Genomic DNA, 23171 nt, shown 5'->3' on the forward strand with positions numbered 1-23171 from the left:
TGACTGTCGTAGTTAAACTGACCTAATTTTCTAGAGTAGACCAGGCCTCAGGCTGTCACACCGCTTTGCCTCATTCCTGTTCTAGAGGCTCCACCTCTAGGAGACACCCACACAGTCTTGATTTGGTCTCAGGAGAAAGAGAAAACTTTTAGCCCCTCTAAAGATTGCGCACACATACCCTCCTCATGGGTGCTTATCCTCCTAGTGGACTTGAGGAGGAGGAGGGCTTTGTAGCTGATCAGTTGGACAGAAAGGAGCAGTATATGCTTATGCTCGCTGGCTCCCATACGGTCAAGTAGGGAGGGCTTATAAGCCCTCCCCCCCAGCCTGGGGCACTATTCTTTGCTGGGAAAAAAGATCCCCCTTCCTTTCTTTGGGATTAGAATGGAGTTGGGTTTCAGAGCCTTGCTGTAGGCATCATGCTAGTTGCCCTTTAGGGACTGGGAAGGAATCTTTCCCACATTGCCTGATTGGTTGGGACAGGATGTTTTTTTTTTCACCTTTCTTTCAGCAGCCCAGGGGGACGGTGAGTAGGTTAGGTTGTAAAATTCACATTGTCCCAACTTGGTAGGTGCCAAAGGAGGTCTGGTTCCCTGATAACCTGGAATTGGTAGCAGAATTAGGGGAAGGCATCTTCTAAAGAACATGGGGTATGGCAGTAAGGCTCCTGATATCTGATACAGTGAGGAGACAACGCCCTCAAGAGAGACGTTCTTAACTTTGGAAGCAGGAGTGCTGCAACGAAGACCAGAGAGAGCAGTTCAGGAGGGGGAAACAAGAGTATATATAACTTTGGTCCAAAAGAGGATTTGCTAACATGTCAGTTTTCTGCTACAAGAGAATATGAATATTCAGCATTTTAAATTGAGATACAGTAGAACCCCTTTTTACAAACTAATTGGGGATTAAGGAGTTCATACAATAAAATGTTCATTAAATTGAACACCTCAACATTATTTTAGGTATTATGCTTAGGTTGCAGTATGGTGCATTGCATCACTTTCCTCTTGTCCTTCAAACCACAGCAAAGCAATTTCCAGTGCGTTGAAGGCACTGGAATGTGAAGAGATGTTGACTTGTTCTTCATCAACATCACTGTCATTATGTGGGTTGGTTTTTTTTCTTTTTTCTTTTCTTTTGTTTCCCCTCCTGCCAGTAACAAAGGTTCATATAACCAATATCATAAAATCAGGGTTCTACTATACACTGTTTTGTACATGGACTCTACTATTTTGTAGAGGTTGGGCGTCCCGTAAAAAAAAAACAAAAAAAACAAAGGTAGAGTGCGAAACAAGTTCCTTTTTTCAGTTTGTTTATTTTAGCAGTAAAAAGTTTAACATCTCCATTTCACAGTTACATGCTTATAAATTCTGAGAGTTATAGAAGGAAAAGTCAGTCTTGTTCCATTGATAAATAAAGATACAAAACTAATTTGGTCTTTTTACTGATAAAAATTACATTCTCTAACAACATACATGGCTCTAATTGTCCCTTTTTCAAATCTGGTTTAATTTAATGGCTGTGTAATGTGGAAGTTTAAGTTGCATTTCAAGATTATTATTGGTAATGATGAATTAAGATAACAAATAGAATACTGGGATTCTAGTAATGAAAGAGATATAGGAAATTAATCTGAATGCCTTTAGTGAAGAGTAGCAAACTGCCCATCAGCAGTGTTTGGTTGTATTTTCAGTAGTTCTGCAGTTCACAGTATGTAGACAGAAGTGAGATAAGTAAAGATTTCATCAGGAGTGTATTTTTTTCTAAGAAATGTAGGGATGATTATCTAGCCTCTCATGACTAGGAGTGGATCTAATCCAGAGAGGGATTTGGAAAAGTACTTCAGATGTATAAATAAGCAGTCTCCTTGTTTCTGTCAATGTACCTTTTCTCTACTTTTATTGACAGTTAATAGGAAACCAAAATACTTTGCTTTCACATTTTACAACATTTTGTACACTATTAGATATGATACATCTCTGTGGGGACACAACTGAATTTGCTCAAAAGGATTTCCCACTAATTGATCTGTAGAATATTATAACATTCTCTAGTAGGCTAGAACATTCCAAAAATAAAAAACCAAAAAAGAGGCAGAAGCTGAGCTGAAAAGGTGCTTGTTACAAAAACATAAAAGCTTCCTTTCTGTCTTATTGCCTTTTCGATGTATGCATTTGGGATTCAGAGTAGAGAAAAACTTTCCCACAGAGCTCTTTCTACCAGACCTGTAGTTGGTAAAGCATTTTTGATCTATGGTTGAATAAAACGATATGACTCTTCATTTTTAACATTTTAAATATATTTATATTTTACAGGAGCTCCATGATGGCATCGGACGACAGCAAACTGTTATCAGAACATTAAATATAACTGGTGAAGAAATTATTGAGCAGTCATTAACAACAGACGCTAATGTACTAAGGGAAAAGCTGGGTAGCCTGAATTTTCGGTGGGAGGAAGTCTGCAGGCAGCTGGCAGAGAGAAGAAAGAGGTAGGTTAAGAACATGGATATTCTGAAATTGTTTCTGGTTATTTCAGATTTTCTTTTAACAATAATATTGCAAGGAACCCATTGGACTGTTCCTTAAATATTCATATTTAACTATCCATAATTAAACACAACATCCTTGTTTACTTGTCCAATTCTTTGTTTCTACCCAGTCTCCTTCACCCCCTCCCACCCCACATAAACAAATGTCCTCATACTTCCCACAGCTAATGTTTAAAAAACACCATAAATATGATATTTTTAGAAAAGCCGAACAACAGAATGATGTTTTTCCATAGATAATTAACACCTGAGCTCACATTTTAACAAGCATTTGCAAGTAACATTTTTCCCTGATAGTGTGTCATTAAAATTATATATTTAAAAAGGTTTCTGTAACTGTGGGACTAATGACATTTTAGGGAATCATTTTAACAATATTATTTACTTTTCACCATGTATGATATCTGTTTACTTTTGGCATTTCGCTCAGCTTCAATAAAGAGAATGGATTAGTCAGTTTAACTGTCATTATAGGCAGTGTACAGTCAGTTTTTCATTGTCCTGCACTAACATGATGCTGCAATATTTGAGTATTTGAGTTACAAATATTACAGGGATACTGTTTTTCCTTTTACAAGAAAGGATTTCCTTTAAATTAAAAAAAAATCACAAACATTTCTATTGATATTGGGTTTTATAAAAGCTTGTTTTTTCTAAACTTAAATGTAGGACCAAAATTAACCTACCAGTGCTTATTTCAAATACAGTAGTTTTGTTGCCAATCTTCATTCATGCATTATTTTTCAGAAATGAGTATCTCATGAATAAGGTACAATGGTGAGTGCGGTATTTAGGGGGAAGACCAATAGGCTGCAACACTTTGTTCACCTCTTAAATGTCTCGTTGTTACCCTTAGGACTACCCTTTTTCAGTTTAGAATTGTGGAGAGGGAGGAACCGTAAAGATGTTCACATCCAAAAGGGAGTGAGGTGGGAATCCTGAAAGGTTATTGTTGACTTTAATTATCATTAAACTCTCCCTTGGAATTCATTAAAAGATGAGAATGCCAAGAGTAAGCTGCTGCAGTTGGATGGCTTTAAATGGTTCTTTCCGTTGTGTTTCCAGGTGTTGATGCTAATGTTTCTTGTTACACCAGGGAGAGCTTGGCCTTTATTTATCACACTAAAAACTATTCTTTTGCACCACTGAAACCCAGCTGCATTTCCAAGCCCTTGCCTCTTATGTAAGTGCGAACACTAAGGAAACAATAACGTCATGTTAATAGCTCTGTATGCTGCTGCTGCAGACCATAAAAGGAGGTTTGGGGGTTTAGCTTTGACCAAGAATGTGAATTCTGTCCCAGTTCTGGTCAGTGGCAGTACAGCATCTCCATCTTTTTTATTTCATAGCTACAAATGTGTATCTGAATGCCACTTTGGCTTCAGGCTCTCTCTGTGGTACATTGAATTATTGAATTTCCTTGCACATTCTCTTCAGTAAAGACTAATAGGATCAACAGTCTGCTACCTGAGAATAACACAGTCCTATTCCCTAAATGAGCTACATTGCATTAAGCAGAAAAAGCAGTAGTACACTTGTTCCAGCGTTGATGTTTTGTTTTTTTTCTAGCTAACCAGTTGGGTAATTTTAAGTACAAAAAGTTCCCAGTGAACTAAACAGGACAAAAGGCATTGACATATAGTGAGAAAAGACAGTAAGTACTGTCTCAAACTGGTAGGAATTCTTGTCCGTTAGTGTCATGTCATCAGTGACTGTCACAGTTGCAGGGCTAGCTGGACTTTTGTCCCCTTTTTGGTCTCTCTGAGTGCATGCAGCTCAGGTCTTGGGCTCCCTGCCCTTACCTGTCCCTGGCTAGGACCCTACTCTAAAAGTGGGACCTGGGTCAATCTACCCTGTGTATATCAACCACTTACCATCCTGTGAGTCTGACTGGGCTTTGGGCACCTGCATTTCCTCCCTTCAGGGACAAGTGACCAGGGATAAATTGACCAACAGCCTCTTGAAGCAAAATATCTCTCTTCAGCAGTGAGAACAAAGCATTAGATGGAAAAAAAACCAAACCAAACCACCACCACCACAACAGGATCACATGTCTATCTTACCTAAAGTACTATATCTCAGGCTCCTTCAGGCACCCCTGCCGGTTCCTGTGTTTTGGATATGACTGTACTGCAGATGCGAGGTGTAATTCCCAGCTTGGGTAGACATACATGCTGTAGCTTTGCTCAAACTAGTGCACTCAAAATAGCAATCTGGCTGCAGCAGTACAAGTGGTGGCTTTAGACTACCAAGGTGAGTATTATTTAGGATCTCAGATAGGCTGTATTTTGGTAGCTAGCCATGCTGCTATTTTTCACAGGGTAGCTTGAGCATAGCTAGTGTGTATGTGCATTACACCTCCCAGCTGCAGTGTAGACATACCCTTTGGGTGTGTCTCAGTCTGCACCCTCAAGACAGTCTTTTCAAACCCTGTGTTCTTTATTCTCCAGGAGCTTTCCCCAAGTGCTGTTGGGTTTTGGTCCTTTCTGGTCAAACCTGTTCTGTATGCTGGCTTGAGGAACAAGAGAGTCATTAGAGCTAATTGTTCAGGCATTGTCCCTTAACCATCCTAAAGTGGAAGCTGTTATCAGACCATCTTCAGCCACCTGCCTGATCCATCCCAGACAGTCCTCCATTGAGAAGCCCTTAAACCAAAATATGCATACAGAAAACACTATTGCAATGGCAGGCCAATGCACAATGTTAACAAATTTGGAAGAGCACCCACATATTTGTCATGATGACATAATAATGTGTGTGTTCTGCAATTTCACTTCAGTTCTCAGACTATAAAGTATCCTTTATTTAATAAAAAAACAAAAACAAAACAAACCCCCCCCCCCACCTTGTTTAATTACTTAGACATAGTATAAACTAAGGCCTGATCTATACCTAAAAGTTAGGTCAACATAGCTAAAGTGTTCCGGGGTGTGAAAAATTCACATTCCTGAGCATTTTAGTTAAGCCGACCACACCTCCAATATAGACACAACTAGGTCTATGGAAGAATTCTTCCATCAGCCTAGTTATCGCTGCTTGGGGAGATGTGACAGATATGGCAATTTCCTTTAATATCTTTGGGAGATCTTACTGTATTCATGTTGTGTATCATTGTGGGCCTGGTCTTGTATTTAATTCCATGTGGGAGGGTAACTGGGGGTTACCAGAGAGGTGTCACCTGCTGAGGGGGCAGGGCTGCATATACTTGGTCCAGCTGGATTCTGTAAAGAACCAAGAGACAAAGAAAGGACTTTGGTATAAATAGCCTGAGTTTAAACTGACTCAGAGCCTTCGTTCTAATCCAGCAAATGGATAGGACCTTCTGTCCAAGGGGAAGGACCCAATCCTTAGGGAAGGGTTGGAAGGACTATTACCAGCCAGCGCCTTTGTGGAGAAGAGGGAAGGGAGTGATCTGTGATAAGCTTATTAGCATGCGTATAAGTTTTTTATTGTTGTCTTTAATATGTCGTCTCTGTAATGTTTCTACCTTAAGAATAAATGTGCTTTCATAGAAAGAGCTGTGTGGTAACTTAAAACAGTGAATAATTACCCTGTTCATAGCTTTCAAAGACAAAGCAAAGCCGAGACACTGGCCTGCTTAGACAGTTGGACTTTTCCATGGAATTCACAGTGTAGACAGGACACTTGCTGGCTGGAAATATCCCGGCCAGAAGGGAGAGAGATGAAGGTATCTGCCTAAGATGGGAGGCAACGGGGGAGCTGGAAGCTTATCAGTTGGTACCCTTGCTGGGCCATGAGGATATGGCTGCAGTTGCCCTGAACTGTGACAACCTACAGTGTTGGAAAAACCCTTTCTGTCACTATTGGAGACAACTACATTATAGCACCACAGCAGGATAGCTGCAGCACAGTAGCTGTGCCACTGTAGTGCCCATAGTGTAGACATGGCCTAAGAACATCTGTATGTATTAAAGCATTGCAATGTTTATTATTCAGCGTTGTAAAAATTTCATTTTCAAAAAATAGAAAGACCCAAAACCTCAACAACAACAAAAAAATTGCACCCCAACTCAATATGTTTTGTTGTTTTTCGGAATGTCTGTCTCTCTAAGAAGTATGAACATAATTGAAAGTTTATTTAATATTCAAATTTTTGTCTTCAAATTAAAGCTTCTTAACAGTCAATTGGGTAATGAAAACATTGCGATTTTTGTTAAGCCTGTATTAACCACTCTATGGTTGGATCGAAAAAAGCGATATACTGTGCCTAGCAGATTGCGGATTCAGTTACATTCTTATTGGTTAAAGAACTGCAAAACTTTTTGTTTCAGAGTGTGTGTGTGCCTTTTTAATGTTTGTGGCACACCTATACTTATATAGTGAATCAGAGAGTACATGTGTTATACTTAATTTCAGAATCAGTCTTATAGTTGGATGATTTGGAAAAGAAGGATTGATGACCCAGCATCATCGAGCATACTTGATGGAAAATGGAATGTCTAGCTATTTCAAAAGTAATCTGTTTATATTTTTAATTGCTAGATTTTGATATTAAAAAAAAACAAAAAAACCTACCACCGACAACAAAAAAATTGTTTTATTGAGCTGAAGAACATTTCTTCTTATTTTAATTCCAAATGATTTGCACTTGTAACAAGCTTGAACCTACCTGGTATCTGTTTTGAGCTCAAGTTAGTTTGAAATAACTATGCAAAGAATAGCACAGCAACCAAGTCTATTTAGGAGGGTGCTTTTGAATATATAAAGTGTTTGGTTTTCCTGAGGTATACAAACAAAAGCTTTTATGCTCTAACTCTAAAATGATATATGATTATTGTAAATTAACTGTTCTATTTTTTCATATTTTTATACTCAACTTTCATTATAGTATTGCTTTAGCTATAATACAAGACTACCTCTGATTAGTCTTTTACCTGAGCTCTCAGTATATTGAAACCTGTTATTAACTTCTCTTTAAAAATCAAAAGTCGGCTCATAGATGAAGAGGTTGCAATACAGCTAAATTACAGATTTTTTAAAATATTTTTTTTACCTTCCAGAACAAAATGATGTATACATATTTAATTTTATTTTCTTTGTTTATGAATGTTGGGCAAATACACAGAGATAAGTATGCACAGATTTCTTAGAGTAATTAATTAGAAAAGGAATCACACTGATTTCAATTTGAAATGCATATGCATGTAGTACTGTAGCTAAACTTGCCATTGTTTACTGGTCATGATTGGCTTCTCCAGGGTCTGTGAGATATTTTGTAGTTTAATTATTTTGTTTAAAGGTTCTTACACAAATGAGTGAGAGATTATATTTGCATGTTGTTTAGAAAAAGAGAGGGGGGAGATTCCTTGATCTCTCAGTAAATATTTCCCCTAAACTTTCATATTACTGTTTTGATGGTTCATCAGATTCTCAATACAATTTCACCAAATGTCTTAAAAAAAAAATAGGTATCAAGGAATCTAATGCCCTCTTTCTCTGCTCCCAGAAATCCCTGTAGCAGCAAATGTTAAATATATAATAAACAGTTGGTTTAGAAAATAAAGAGCCAACACCAGAATAGTGTTGGGAGTGCAAAGATAGTGATGAGTCACCAGCACAAGTCCAGAGCTGCTATTCTCCTCTGGCTACATATTTCCGCAAAAATGTTTATGAACACTCTCCGCTGTGTGCAGGTAGAACCTTTAAGCACTTGATGCGATTCACAATGAATTTACATCTTACCATGATACTGGTACCAAATTAGTGGATGATGAGGAAAGTAGGAGATGTAATATATTTTTATTTTTAACAAAGCATTTGATAGTTTCTCAAAATAGTAACTGACAAATAAATAGACATGTCATTGGAAAAGAATATTAATGTGTACAAAAAAACTAGCAAAAAGACAATGATTTCAGGACAATGACAGGTTTCAGAGTAGCAGCCATGTTAGTCTGTATCTGCAAAAAGAACAAGAGTACTTGTGGCACCTTAGAGACTAACAAATTTATTTGAGTAGACGCTTTCGTGGGCTACAGCCCACTTCATCGGATGCATGCAGTGGAAAATACAGTAGGAAGATAGATATATATATACACACACACACACACACACACACACACACACACACACACACAGAGAACATGAAACAATGGGTGTTACAATATACACTATAAGGAGAGTGATCAGTTAAGGTGAGCTATTATTAACAGGAGAGAAAAAGAACGGTTTGTAATGGTAATGAAAATGGCCCATTTCCAGCAATTGACAAGAAGATGTGAGGAACTGTAGGGCTGGGGGGTGGGAATAAGCATGGGGAAATAGTTTTACTTTGTGTAATGGCCCATCCACTCCCAGTCTTTATTCAAGCCTAATTTAATGGTGTCCAATTTGCAAATTAATTCCAATTCAGCAGTCTCTCGCTGAAATCTGTTTTTGAAGTTTTTTTATTGTAATATTGCGACTTTTAGGTCTGTAATCGAGTGGCCAGGGAGATTGAAGTGTTCTCTGACTGGTTTTTCAATGTTCTAATTCTTGACATCTGATTTGTGTCCATTTATTCTTTTACGTAGAGACTGTCCGGTTTGGCCAATGTACATGGCAGAGAGGCATTGCTGGCACATGATGGCATATATCATACCGGTAGATGTGCAGGTGAACGAGCCTCTGATAGTGTGGCTGATGTGATTAGGTCCTATGATGGTATCCCCTGAATATATATGTGGACAGTGTTGGCAACGGGCTTTGTTGCAAGGATAGGTTCCTGAGTTAGTGTTTTTGTTGTGTGGTATGTGGTTGCTGGTGAGTATTTGCTTCAGGTTTGGGGGCTGTCTGTAAGCAAGGACTGGCCTGTCTCCCAAGATCTGTGAGAGTGAGGGATCACTTTTCAGGATAGGTTGTAGATCTTTGATGATGCGCTGGAGAGGTTTTAGTTGGGGGCTGAAGGTGATGGCTAGTGGCATTCTGTTACTTTCTTTGTTGGGCCTGTCCTGTAGTAGGTGACTTCTGGGAACTCTTTTGGCTCTGTCAATCTGTTTCTTCATTTCAGCAGGTGGGTATTGTAGTTGTAAGAACGCTTTATAGAGATCTTGTAGCTGTTTGTCTCTGTCTGAGGGGTTGGAGCAAATGCGATTGTATCATAGAGCTTGGCTGTAGACAATGGATCGAGTGGTGTGGTCTGGATGAAAGCTGGAGGCATGTAGGTAAGTATAGCAGTCAGTAGGTTTCTTGTATAGGGTGGTGTTTATGTGGTCATTGTTTATTAGTACTGTAGTGTCTAGGAAGTGGATCTCTTATGTGGACTGGTCCAGGCTGAGGTTGATGGTTGGATAGAAATTTTTGAAATCATAGTGGAATTCCTCAAGGGCTTCTTTTCCGTGGGTCCAGATGATGAAGATATCATCAATGTAGCGGCGTTAGGGGACAAGAGCTGTGGAAGTGTTGTTCTAAGTCAGCCATTAAAATGTTGGCATACTGTGGGGCCATGCAAGTACCCATAGCAGTGCCGATGATTTGAAGGTACACATTGTCCCCAAATGTGAAATAGTTATGGGTGAGAATAAAGTTACAAAGTTCAGCCACCAGGTTTGCCATGACATTATTGGGGATATTGTTCCTGATGGCTTGTAGTCCATCTTTGTGTGGAATGTTGGTGTAGAGGGCTTCTACATCCATAGTGGCCAGGATGGTGTTTTCAGGAAGATCACTAACTGATAGTAGTTTCCTCAGGAAGTCAGTGGTGTCTCAAAGATAGCTAGGAGTGCTGGTAGCGTAGGGCCTGAGGAGGGAGTCTACATAGCCAGACAATCCTATCAGAGTGCCAATGCCTGAGATGACGGGGGTCCAGGATTTCCAGGTTTATGGATCTTGGGTAGCAGATAGAATACTCCTGGTCAGGGTTCTAGCGGTGTGTCTGTGCGGATTTGCTCTTGTGCTTTTTCAGGGAGTTTCTTGAGTAGATGGTGCAGTTTCTTTTGGTAACTCTCAGTGGGATCAGAGGGTAATGGCATGTAGAATGTGGTGTTGGAGAGCTGCCTAGCAGCCTCTTGTTCATATTCCGACCTATTCATGATGACAACAGCACCTCCTTTGTCAGCCTTTTTGATTATGATGTCAGAGTTGTTTCTGAGGCTCTGGATGGCATTGTGTTCTGCTTAGCTGAGGTTATAGGGCAAGTGATGCTGTTTTTCCACAATTTCAGCCCGTGCACGTCGGCGGAAGCACTCTATGTAGAAGTCCAGTCTGTTGTTTCGACCTTCAGGAGGAGTCCACCCAGAATCCTTTTATTTGTAGTGTTTGTAGGAAGTTTTCTGTGGGTTAGTATGTTGTTCAGAGGTTTTTTGGAAATATTCCTTGAGTCGGAGACGTCAAAAATAGGATTCTAGGTCACAACAGAACTGTATCTTGTTCATGGGGGTGGAGGGGCAGAAGGAGAGGCCCTGAGATAGGACAGATTCTTCTGCTGAGCTACGAGTATAGCTGGATAGATTAACAATATTGCTGGGTGGGTTAAAGGAACCACTGTTGTGGCCCCTTGTGGCATGTAGTAGTTTAGATAGTTTAGTGTCCTTTTTCTTTTGTAGAGAAGCAAAGTGTGTGTTGTAAATGGCTTGTCTAGTTTTTGTACAGTCCAGCCACAAGGAAGTTTGGTGGAAGGTTGTTTTTTATGAGAGTATCCAGTTTTGAGAGCTTATTCGTAATCTTTTCCTGTTTGCTGTATAGGATGTTGATCAGGTGGTTCCACAGTTTCTTTGAGAATGTGTGGCACAATCTGTCAGCATAGTCTGTGTGGTATGTTGATTGTAATGGATTTTTTACTTTCAGTCCTTTTGGTATGATGTCCATCTGTTTGCATTTGGAAAGGAAGATGATGTCTGTCTGTATCTGTGCGAGTTTTTTCATGAAGTTGATGGATTTCCACTCTATATGGCTAAATTCAGTGCCTTGCATAATGACAGATTTCAGAGTAGCAGCTGTGTTAGTCTGTATCCGCAAAAAGAACAGGAGTACTTGTGGCACCTTAGAGACTAACAGTGTATGGAAGATGCATAGAATGGTACCACTAGAGATTGGATTTGATCCAGTTTTAATTTCTTTATTCATAAGACTGAAAAGAGAGCACATGAATTATATTTGCCTATGATATTAAAGTGGGTAAATGTTTCAAATCCACGTCAATCGGTGAAATAATACCAAGGGCCATATGTCATTTTAAAAACATGAAGAGAAAGAAACAAAATGAGATTTAATTTGAACACTGCAAGGTAATATATCTGAGATAAACCCAGAAATGGGTAAAGTTGTAGAAGACCAAAGGGTGAGAGTTTATGACAAGAAGCAAGGCTTTTCAATATTATATGGCTACAGATAGGGTCAGAATAATTTTGTACTACATCTGCAGTGTGGTCATTTTGCAATTACAGGGTAATACTCCCTTCTTATACATGCTTGGGGTATTTATTCATTTCTAGGCACGAGTTTACTAGAAACATATTGCCAAATTGAGGGAGGTTAAGAGAAGAGCAATAAAAATGACGAGGTCTCGAGGAATTTTCGTTTGAGGAAAACTGTATACACCTTGGTTAAACTATGATTGATAGCACAGGGCAGTTGGGAAGAAATGTGATGCAGTGTACAAATGTACAGTGTACAAACCAAGAAAGTAGAGAGGTTTTTAGCCAAAATAGGGAAAAGTTAGGACAAATTTATGCTCAGTAGCAGGGAAAATGTTCCTAACAGAAATGGATTAGGCTAAGGAAGTCTCCCAGTGGAAATGGTGGTAGTACCATCACTACAGACTAGATTGGATAAAGCATTTGAAAATTTATTATTGTGAACTATCCTTCCTTGGCAGGGAGATCGATGCCAAAAACACTTGGGTGCTGTAAAAACCTGGTTGGTGACTAAGTAAGCAACACTTTTCCGTTTGAATTGGCTCCAAACTGGTGTCTCTGAATGATCTTACATGGAAGTATTGTTACAGGTGACATTTAAAATCCAGGTCTTCGTCGCTAGGGATAATTAAAAATCCCAAGAAACTTAAAAAACCCCAAACAAAACAAAATCAAGAGCAGAAGTGTTACCTCCAATGTCTTGGCCAACTTCCAACTCAGGTAATTGCATTCTACCTACCTAATAATCCCTTTGCAGTTTCTGAGTGTGAAAATCTGTGCATCTCTATTATAGTATGGTTGTTGTCTTTCATCATGCAAAGTGGCTACATTTCAATGGTGAATGAAATAAGCAATCTGTTATCTGTAAAGCCCTTTAAAGCCCTTGGGAACTAAGGTGGTCTATAAGTGTAAGATAATATTAATATAGAATTGCATGCACTTGGTTCTGTCACCCTAAAAGTAATTGCTATAATATAACTTGTTCTTTAGTTTAGAAGTCACAAACATCCATAGAGTTATAATTTCCTGTATATGATTAGCTGTTCCAGTTAACATAAGGAATGTTTTATGATAGAATTAATGTTTTAGCAGACAAAAGACAAATTTTGGGAAGTTTTGAGCACCTGCGACTCCCAACTAATTAAATAGATTACTACATACTGTCCCTGAGTAACATAAATAAAAAGAGCTCATGGAATCTAATTATTTTTTATTTGGATTCTGAAAACTGTGTGTGTATGTATTATGCATAATGTAAATATTCATTAAAGCATTCTTGAAAAACTGATTATGCTGGAAGAATTACATATTGTCTGTACAGATAGTAAAATTGAATCTTTTGATACAGATTTAAAATAGAGCAGCCATTGACAATGTGGAATCAGAAAGTAAAAACATTTCCTTCAGCTTTGTGCTTTGGAAAAGTTTTAAACATTAAATAAAAAGGATATAGCAGACTCCAAAAAAGATAACGGGGGGGAAAAATCATGCCAACTGTTGCCTCTGCTAAGAGGTATGACATCTCTTAAATATTTTTAAGACACTCTCAAGTGCAATAATTTTACTCTCAAGAGGTTTGAATTTTTCCATAGCAGAATATACATATTTTATCAAAGCATGATGAATGGTTAAAATGGCAGCATGGTTCAAGAGAGGTGTTTGTCTCGTGACTTTCACTACACCTACTCTGCATCCACTGGGGCTCCTCCACATTAAGGGAATTCCAGGATACAACCAAATTCCACTCCTTTAGTGCCACCTGACAGGAACACTGCTGTGAATTCTGGTCCTTTCTGTTTTCTTCCTCTTCCATTCAACAAACTAATTGGTTTACTCCTCTATACACGCCACACACCATTTGCTTCATTTTGTGTATTTTCCCCTCCCCCTTGATACTACTTTTATCTCCCCAATGTTCTTGTCTCCTTCACACCAGTTTGGCAGTGTGTGTTTAACTTCTAGTTAGTTATTTCAGAGTCATTTGTTGATAAGTTTAAAACAACCAACCAACAAACAAAAGTTGGCACCTGTGCCCAGTAAATATTTGTGTGCGTATGTGTAGATTTTTATATATATAACTCAGAATATATATGAAACCAAATAGACTTATTTCCATATTAGAATTCAGTATCAGGGATGAAAAGCACAGAAATTACTGCTCTAGAATTAGACAGAAAAGGTGGGTGGCCTTTTATTAGACCAATTTCTCTTGGTGAGAGAGACAAAATAATATCCTAGAACCAACACCGCTACAACACAGCATGCTCTAGAATTCTTATTTAGTGGCAAAGCCAAACATTCAAGTTAAAGTATATTTAATTTAAAAATTGTTTTCATGCTCCCAGTCTGCTAGTGAATGCTGCTGCTGCTGATCTATTATTGGAAATAAATTTTGTGGACTAGATATATGCTGCCTGTTTAAATTGTGGGAAATGAGTCAAAATTCAGTTTCCTAGTGTCCACGTCAACCACAAAGTTCACTTAACTGGTGATTTTTAATATCTTGTTCTGAGATAGTATTTTTCATCTTTAAAGAACTTCCCAAAAATTAAAAATCACAGGATTCCTGTGAAGTAAGTTAATACTATGCTCAGACAAAGAAACTGAGACAGAGGGAAGGGAAATGACTTCCCCATATATATATGAATAAAGTTGGAGACAGAGCCTCCAGTGTTTCTGTCATTCTAGTTCTATGCTCAGACCACATCTTTCCCTAAAGGGTTGAATAAACACAGACATTTTACTCTCTCACACCTACAGCTAATCAGTTGAGATCAGGACAGAGGCATGCTGAAGAGGTGGTATGAGAGGAACTTTGCATTGCTATTCTCTGGGTTCTGTAGCTAAATGCAGGATTTCCATCTCTTGCTTTATCATCCTGGCAAATTTCCCGAACATTACATTTATTGTCATTTTAATTAATATTTTTGTTAACTTTCACACTAAGTTTGACCGTTTTTTCCCTTTGACATTGGAATCAGACATTTGTGACATTATTAGAGTAATTTATTTTGGATCCTCTTTGTTTAATATATTTGAGAGTTAGGTGTCAAAGAAGATATTTCACATGCAGAGCATTACATCTCTCAGATATCACAAATTAAAATGGGATTGCTCTTCAAGTTTAAATGTTATTCAACATTTGCCAGTTGCAACATCAAAAAACAATCCCCATTGGTTCCAATATTGCAAAACTAACTTGTGCTTAGTAGAGTGGCAATGTTTGGAAGAGCAGGGCTATGGCAGGTCAGTACTGAACTGCTCTGAAAGATCTGTGTAAGGTTTGGAGAACATGCAAAAGCACCCATGAGTGCTACAATGTGTTTGGCCCTCATCAGAAATAACACTTCTTTTGATAGTGTTATTTCTTTTGATAGTGTTATTTCTTTTGATAGTGTTATTTCTTTTGATAGTGTTCTGCAGTGCCAACTCCAAGTTCACTTGTGGTTTATTGCTCCAAGATTTAATTTTGGCCTCTGGAGTCTCAAGAATTCCAGTTGTCTACAAGCATATTTCTGTCCCTAAGGCATATGCCACTGACTGGCACTGAATTTCTGTTTTTTTAAAAAAAGAAATACAAAGGGGGGAAAAATCCACAAAAAACATCCTTTTTGTAAAGTCTAAAATCCTAGATCAAATACTATAGCCTAGAATATTGCATCTCGTTTACAACTTTACTTGTATTGCTCCCTCCCACCCACCTTTTTTTTTTTTTTTTGCCATGCAGTCATTTGCTATCATGCTTTCGTGCTCCAGATAGTAAGTCTTGCCTATTATTTACTTGACAAGTTGCTACATCTGGTAGCCGTCCTCTTCTTCCCTCTCTTCCTCCAGAGACAGAGTGTGTCACCTCTGTGAGGCGACTAGTTGCCATTGGCCTAAAGCCGAGGGACATGAATTAATTTTAAACTGTTGATTACCTTGATGATCAAATAATTTGCTCTTCCTAATAAATTGCAAAAGTAAAAAAGTGAGACAAGGTTAAAAGTTACAACCATCTAATAATGACCATTTAAAGTTTTCATTTTGTAAATAGCTATCGAATCTTTGTTTCACTGCAATCTAATTAAATGCTGTTCGGTAAAACACGACAGTAAATGTTTTAGCTTCAAGGCAAAGCCTAATGTGAGAAATGAAAATTTTACTAATTGAGATTTTTTTTCATTACGAGGTATCTTTTTTTGTGTGCTAGATGGCTGTGATAATTTCACCTGTTTCATTGCAAATGGTTTTGCTCTATTCAGCAATTACAGCAAATAGCAATCATAACACAACTACCATTTGAAGGAAAGTAATGCACTTTATGGTTGCAGTATTCCCCTCTAGAAACAGTGTTGCCAGCTGATATTTGATACAGAATATTGTACCAGAAGAAAGTCCATCTTGAGGTCAGTATGGGCCTGATCCAAAGCCCAATGAGATCAGTAGAAGTCCTCCTGCTGACTTGGGTGAGCTTGGGAAAGGAGTCAGATTCGCTCGGTGAGGCAAACTAGGGCTTAATTCTGCCGTCAAATATATATTTTCAACTTGTAGCAATGGTACTGAGCACTTTATGTTTGTGTCGGAGTTCAGAATTGGCCCTGTACAGTTTAGTGTGAGTGGATACTATGAAAACCTCTCTCTAATCAGTTTACAGAGATGTAAAGCATTGTTGTCTATACTGGGCAAAATTATGCCTCCATCCGTAATGGAGAGATGCTAGAAGGACAGGAGGGTATGAGGAACCCTATCTTTCCCTTACATGCCTGATTGTGGGAGGCATAACTGGACACCCAAAGAAGTCTGCTAGGATCAGTGCTAGTGGCCTAATGATGAGGTGGCTGGATGCATTATACCTAGAGACCTTTTTGTTCTGTGACACAATGTGACAATGTTCCATGGCAACAATCCTTAAATTCCATTGGCAACGTTAATGTATTCTTTTGTTTCCTTCCTAGCCTCCAGCTCCCAATCAAAGTCTCACAACTCTGGCTCATAATTGAAAATACTCATTCGATGTACATTTTGTCAATAATTATTTTCAGGGATTTTATTTTTCACTGTGCTTTCCAGGGCGGCCAGCTTTACTCCATGGCCTTGTCTCCTGGGCTGTTACCCAGGAAGCCTAGCTCAAAACCTCTTTTCCCCACCACCATCTGCACTAGGGAAAGTGGGGTGCTTCTAGCTAGCTTCAACAATGCATCTCCCGGGCTTCTCAGGCAATTTATGCTGCTCTATTCTTTAGGAAACACAGCTCATTAGCTGATCTGTGGCTGCACACTAGACTTCAGTTCAGAGCCCCCAGAACCCTGCTACTTGTTGCCATAGAACAGTACAGAGAGCAATCTCTGTAGTCCAATTATCTCCCTCTTGTGTGGAAAGCTGGAGAGCAAGAAGTAGCTGAAGATAATTCTTGTAGATCCGAAAGACACAAAAAGAAAATGTTGAGCAGCAGGCTGTAGAGAAATAGCAAATTAATGGTAAAAATGCTGAATTCCATAGCATCTTGGAAAACATTAAATTCCATGGCCATGGGCAGAGGCAGATTAAGGTTTCCTGGGGCCCTGGGCCAGAGCAACTAAGAACTGAATTCATTGGCTGTGCAGTTGCAAAATAGACAGGCCCCTGTTTCAGTCTCTGGAAAGCATAATGCTTCCTGGATATTTGGGAAAGTAGTCTGTGAAGCCCCCTTCTGTGATACAGATGTATGAAAGGTGTATCATAGAAGATTGGGGTTGCAAGAGACCTCAGAGGTCATCTAGTCCAACCCCCTGCTGAAAGCAGGACCAACCCAAACTAAATCATCCCAGCCAGAGCTCTGTCAAGCCAGGCCTTAAAAACCTCTAAGGATGGCGATTCCACCACCTCCTTAGATAACCCATTCCAGTGCTTCACCACCCACCTAGTGAAATAGTTTTGCCTATAATCCAACCTAGACCTCCCCCACTATAACTTGAGACCATTGCTCATTGTTCTATCATCTGCAACCACTGAGAACAGCCTAGCTCCATCCTCTTTGGAACCCCCCTTCAGGTAGTTGAAGACTGCTATCAAATCCCCCCTCACTCTTCTCTTCTGCAGACTAAATAAGCCCAGTTCCCTCAGCCTCTCCTCATAAGTCACATGCCCCAGCCCCCTGATCATTTTTGTTGCCCTCCACTGGATTCTCTCCAATTTGTCCACATCCTTTCTGTAGTGGGGGACCCAAAACTGGAGGCAGTACTCCAGATGTGGCCTCACCAGTGCCGAATAGAAGGGAATAATCACTTCCCTTGATCTGCTGGCAATGCTCCTACTAATGCAGCCCAATATGCCATTAGCCTTCTTGGCAACAAGGGCACAGTGTTGACTCATATCCATCTTCTCATCCACTGTAATTCCCAGGTCCTTTTCTGCAGAACTGCCGCTTAGCCAGTCGCTCCCCGCCTGTAGCAGTGCATGAGATTCTTCCGTCCAAAGTGCAGGCTCTTGAACTTGTCCTTGCTGAACCTCATCAGATTTCTTTTGGCCCATGTCACGGAGTCCCCGGGTGATGCTCTGGAACTGCTCCCCAAAAAGCCATTCAGGACTTTGGGGAGCCTCCTCTCCCTAGGAGCAGACTGTCTTCAGGGCAAGAAGCTCACACGGCTTCACCTTCCTGGGTCTGATCTTGGAGCATTCAGCATATGCCCCTCCGTGCAGTTCCCACAGTGAGTCCGCCCAGGCGGGGTCCTGGGGAAGCCAGAGGGTCTTGCACCCCCACTTTGCAGTCAGACGTGACTCTTAGCCAGCCAGTAAAACAGAGGTTTATTAGATGACAGGAACATGGTCTCAAACAGAGCTTGTAGGTACAGAGAACGGGACCTCTCAGCCGGTTCCATTCTAGGGCCCAGCGAGCCAGACAACCCCGTCTGCCCTCACTTTCCATCCCCAGCCAGCTCCCAACTGAAACTGCCTCCAGCCCCTCCTTCTCTGATGAGTTCCTTTCCCGGGCCAGGAGGTCACCTGACCTCCTTGTTCTCCCACACCTTTAGCATCCCCTTGCAGGGGGGAAGGGCCCGGGCCATTAGTTGCCAGGAGACAGGGTGTCGGCCAGAAACTGAGGCACCCGCACAGTATTCAGAGGAAACATTAAGAACAGTCCCGCTTTGTCACAGCCCAATCCTCCAATTTGTCTAGGTCCACTCTGGACCCTATTCCTACATTCCAGCTTATCTACCTCCACCCCCAGCTTAGTGTCATCCGTGAACTTGCTGGGGGTGCAGACCTCATCCCTCTCTTTTTCCATTCTGGAACCCAATCCACTAGGGACCAAAGGACCCAGTCTGAGTCTGTGAAAATGGCTAACCTCCTGAATGGTGGGGGTATTTTCCAGTGCTTACTGCTATAGCCACAATTTCGGCTGCTTGGGCAGAATATGGTGGACACTGTCCCGTCAGCAACCTCGCCCAAAGGCACTTTTACAGCAGCGAAGCCCACATGCAGATGGCCACAAACCAAACAACATCTGCTATTCCCCAGCATCTCACTCAGCATGGCCCCTCCCTCGAAGAGTGACATCTTCCAAGGCAGTGGCTCAGGTAATGGGCATTCGTGCTCTTCCCCCTCTATCAGGAGGCCGTAAGGGTATTGGGAACAGTACTGTTTTTTTTCCATATCTACATTTTTTGTTTAACAAAGCAAGGGTCCATTTTTGCCATTCGAGGGCTAGATACATGGCCATTGTTGATTTTAGCCAGTGAGTACATACTTCACTGGGGTGCGGGTTGTTTTTAGTAACACAGGGGACAAACCCCCCAGATATTCCCAATGCTGTAGTTCCCAAATGAGTGCCAAGACCTTCTTTTCACATGGGGTGAATCCCTTCTCTAGCTCACTCGGGGTCTTGGAGGCATAAGCTACAGGTCAGAGACCTGTCCCATGGTTCTGGCTTAGCACAGCTCCCATTCCCTTGTCTGTAGTTTGCTAGTTGTAATACAAATGGTTCTCCTACCCGGGGATATGATAGGGCTGGGACTTGGGCTAAGGCTTGTTTTAACTGTTGCATGGCTTTCTGCTGCTGTGGGCCCCAAGTCCATTCTGCCCATTTCCTTAACAATTCATGCAGCAGGGCTGCTTTTTCCGAAAACCCTTCTATAAAATCTCTGGAAAAGTTAACCATGCCCAGAAAGGATCTCAGAGCGGTTACGTCAGTGGGGGCTGGGAGTTTGAGAATCAACTCAACCCTCTGTTGGTCAGGAGAGCACCCTTCTCGTCCCAGGGTTACCCCAAGATAGTGTACCTTCTGGGAGCACAGTTCTTTGGGCTTACTTTAAACCCTGTTTCCTGAATCTTTTGCAGCACTCTGTCGAACACCTTTATATTTTCCTCCTGGATCTGTGTACAGACCAGGACATCATCCACATAAGAAATCACACTATTCCTTTCAGGCATTCCCTCCCACATTTTTGCTACATGGGCATGGCACATAACAGGTGTATTATTCTATGAGGACCTGGGCGCAAAACAATTGTTTTTTCCTGAAAGGTGAAAGCAAATTTATAGTAGCTGTCTCAGTGTAAGGGGATAACAAAGAAAACATTAGCCAAATCTAAAACTGAAAACCACTGGGCCCCTCCTACAATGGAAGCCATTACCTCCTGATATTTAGCCACTATGGGGGCCATAGGTGGAGTCACCCAATTAAGGGTTTTTGCCATCACTCGTAAGGACGGGCCACAGGGCTGCATTGTCAGTGCTGGGCTGTTCCACTAAAACTCCTTGGCTCAAAAGCCCATTGATTGTTTCCTTTAGGCTGGCTTCCACCTCCTTTGGATATCGATACTGCTTCTGGGGTGGTGGATCAGGGCCTGTGACTAGGATTTCTGCATCAATTTTACCACCTTCTATTTTATTCTTGGCCCACACTTCCCAGTATTTCTCTGCAATTGCCAAAACTGCAGGGGGCCAACCAGGCCATTCCAGTTCCTGAGATGCCTTAACGGGCTGCTGTTTAAATAGCTGGATGAAATCTCTCACACGGCTCCCCATGGGGTGGCAAGGAGGCATATTCCCACAAAACCCTGTTACGAACAATCAAACCAGTACTCTCAATTCCCTCAGAGCTATCTAGTTCCTAGAATACCTTCTCATCCCCAAATCCATGCAAGCCAAAATTGCCCCCATTGGCTCTTCTTTGCCTCCCAAACTATATGGGATTTTTTTACAGAAGCGGGACGATGCTTTGTGCCCTATGACATCCCTTGTAAGGTTTGTGACTCCAGATCAGAGGTCCAAACAAGGTCTTAATTTGGATACTAATATAGGGAGTAAACGTGGGCACTTCACTCCACTAGTAAATTCTGGTCCAAACACCCCTCCTGCAAACTTCTAAACCGTAGAACCTCCTCCACATCATCGGTTTTGGGTTTGTGTGCCACAATTGGGGATCCTGGGGCACTCAGCCCTCCCTATAGGTCAGCCAATCGGTGGTGCACTTGGCGCTTTTTTCCTTGCTGGCTCGGTCCTTTGTTCAAGTTTCCTGTCAATTTTGCCTAGAAGTTCAGCACAATGCAGCCTGTCTTATCATTTTCCTTTTGCTCATATTTTAAAAGCCGCTTCCAAATTTCCCCATGCCATGGGTTTGGGGGTTCTGCCTTGACCCTTATGGGTTCGGTCTCCATTTTCTTTTCCCCTGCATGCTGCTTGTAGGGGATATAGTCAAGCCATCATATCAGGTTTCCTTTATAGGAGGTGCATATTCTTTTGGACCTCATAGGCCTGCTTTGCTCTTAAATCCTCAATATCTCTTGTATTGAACTGCTGTCAGTATTCCATACCCACTAAGGCCATAACAAATTAAAGGGAGAAATCCTTGGGTTAAAAGGCTTGTTTGAAAGGGAGGGCTGGCAAAGGTCTGGGTTAATTACATTTGTCAGCCCTCAGAATGTCCTCTTGCCTGAATTTCTTTCTCGCTACCATAACTATGCTTACTCTCATGCCCGCCCTGTTTGGCTATCTCCTGGTGAAATATATCTGGTGGGGCTTTTCTCCCGGGGAGAGGGTGGTGTATTACTTCCCTCTGTCACATTTATATGCTTCTCTGTATCAATCTGCTCCTGGGGGGGCCGCCATCTTGGATATCATAAGGGAAGCCCTGAAAAATTCCTCGGGGGACATACACTCCCTGCAGTATAGCTGCCACAGTCAGCTCTGGAGTGAATCCAGCCATGCCAGATATTCTTACCATCCTCACCCAAAGCTGTGTCTCCTATTCAGCAGGCCAACTGATTTCCCATACTCGCCCTAAGTGTGGTCAGGGTAAAGGGTCTAGTCTTCCAGTCCCACTCCTTCTGTTCCATCCCTGACCCTCCCTGAGGTCCCCTTTTTTTAGAATTGTACTATGGGGTGCCATACATGTGTGCAGGAGCAGGCCATTTGCTAGGCTCTTTCCAGTGATTCCCGTAGGGGACTAATATGGAGACTTGCCTGATTGGGATCCAGTGTTGAACTCACCGAGGGTCCATCAGTCTCATAAATGCAATATAGGGGGGGATCACATTGGGATTCGCTCCTCTGATTCTATGTCTTCCTCCCATCTACAATTCCCTCTGAATTGCTGCCACAAATCCCCCTTTGCTTCTCCAAACTGAGCCTTAAGGGCAAAATCTGTCTCCGGGATATTCCCGTAGTCCCTCCCCTCGGGTTCTGAGCTGTTGTGAATCCTTCAAAAGGGCTCTGACTGCAGCTATTGCTTCTCCATGTGTCTGCTGATTTCAACTCAGACACTATCCCCCTGCGACTGTACTACTGACCCACTCACTGTCACATACCTGCTTCTGCAATTCCCTACAATCTGTGGCTGCTTGTGTCCAGAGACGTAGCACTGAGAGTATCAGATTCTGCCTTCAAATAAATCACTTTCACTTTCCTTTTCAGCTGCTGATTCTTTCCAGTTCCTGCACCTAGTCTTTGTAACCCAATCTATCTCCTGATGCCATTGGTTGTCACAACCATCCACAACTCTTCCAATGCAAAGCAGCCCTTTTTTACTTATTGCGACGCCCCCTACACATTCGGACCTTCCTGGCCTAAATAGCCAAACAATAACCCAGTATATCCCATTGCTTGTGAGAGCTGCACGGAAGGCTTTGGGTGCAATTGAAGACACTCAAGGCTTCCAGATAGTCCATTTACCCCTCATAATTCTTGTACACAAATTCCAACATCATGTTCAACCTGGTTCATTCTTCCCAGTTGAGTTTCTCTGTCTCTGGACATAATTTTCTGCCCACATTCGACGCAGAGGCAATCAGCCTGAATTCTGAGTC

At 41.2% G+C, this 23171-nt stretch overlaps 1 protein-coding gene across 18 annotated transcripts in view; it reads left to right on the forward strand.

Moving 5' to 3' along the window:
• The window catches only part of DMD (dystrophin), a 2044659-nt gene that overhangs the window by 1342878 nt on the left and 678610 nt on the right, over nt 1-23171 (forward strand). For all 18 annotated transcript variants that reach the window (XM_044996713.1, XM_044997415.1, XM_045002732.1 and 15 more), the window contains one exon: nt 2316-2491. In XM_044996713.1, coding sequence (XP_044852648.1) covers nt 2316-2491 — 176 coding nt within the window. The remainder of the gene's footprint in view (nt 1-2315; nt 2492-23171) is intronic.

The sequence above is a fragment of the Mauremys mutica genome, chromosome 1 (genome assembly GCF_020497125.1).
Source record: "Mauremys mutica isolate MM-2020 ecotype Southern chromosome 1, ASM2049712v1, whole genome shotgun sequence".
Classification (NCBI taxonomy): domain Eukaryota; kingdom Metazoa; phylum Chordata; order Testudines; family Geoemydidae; genus Mauremys; species Mauremys mutica.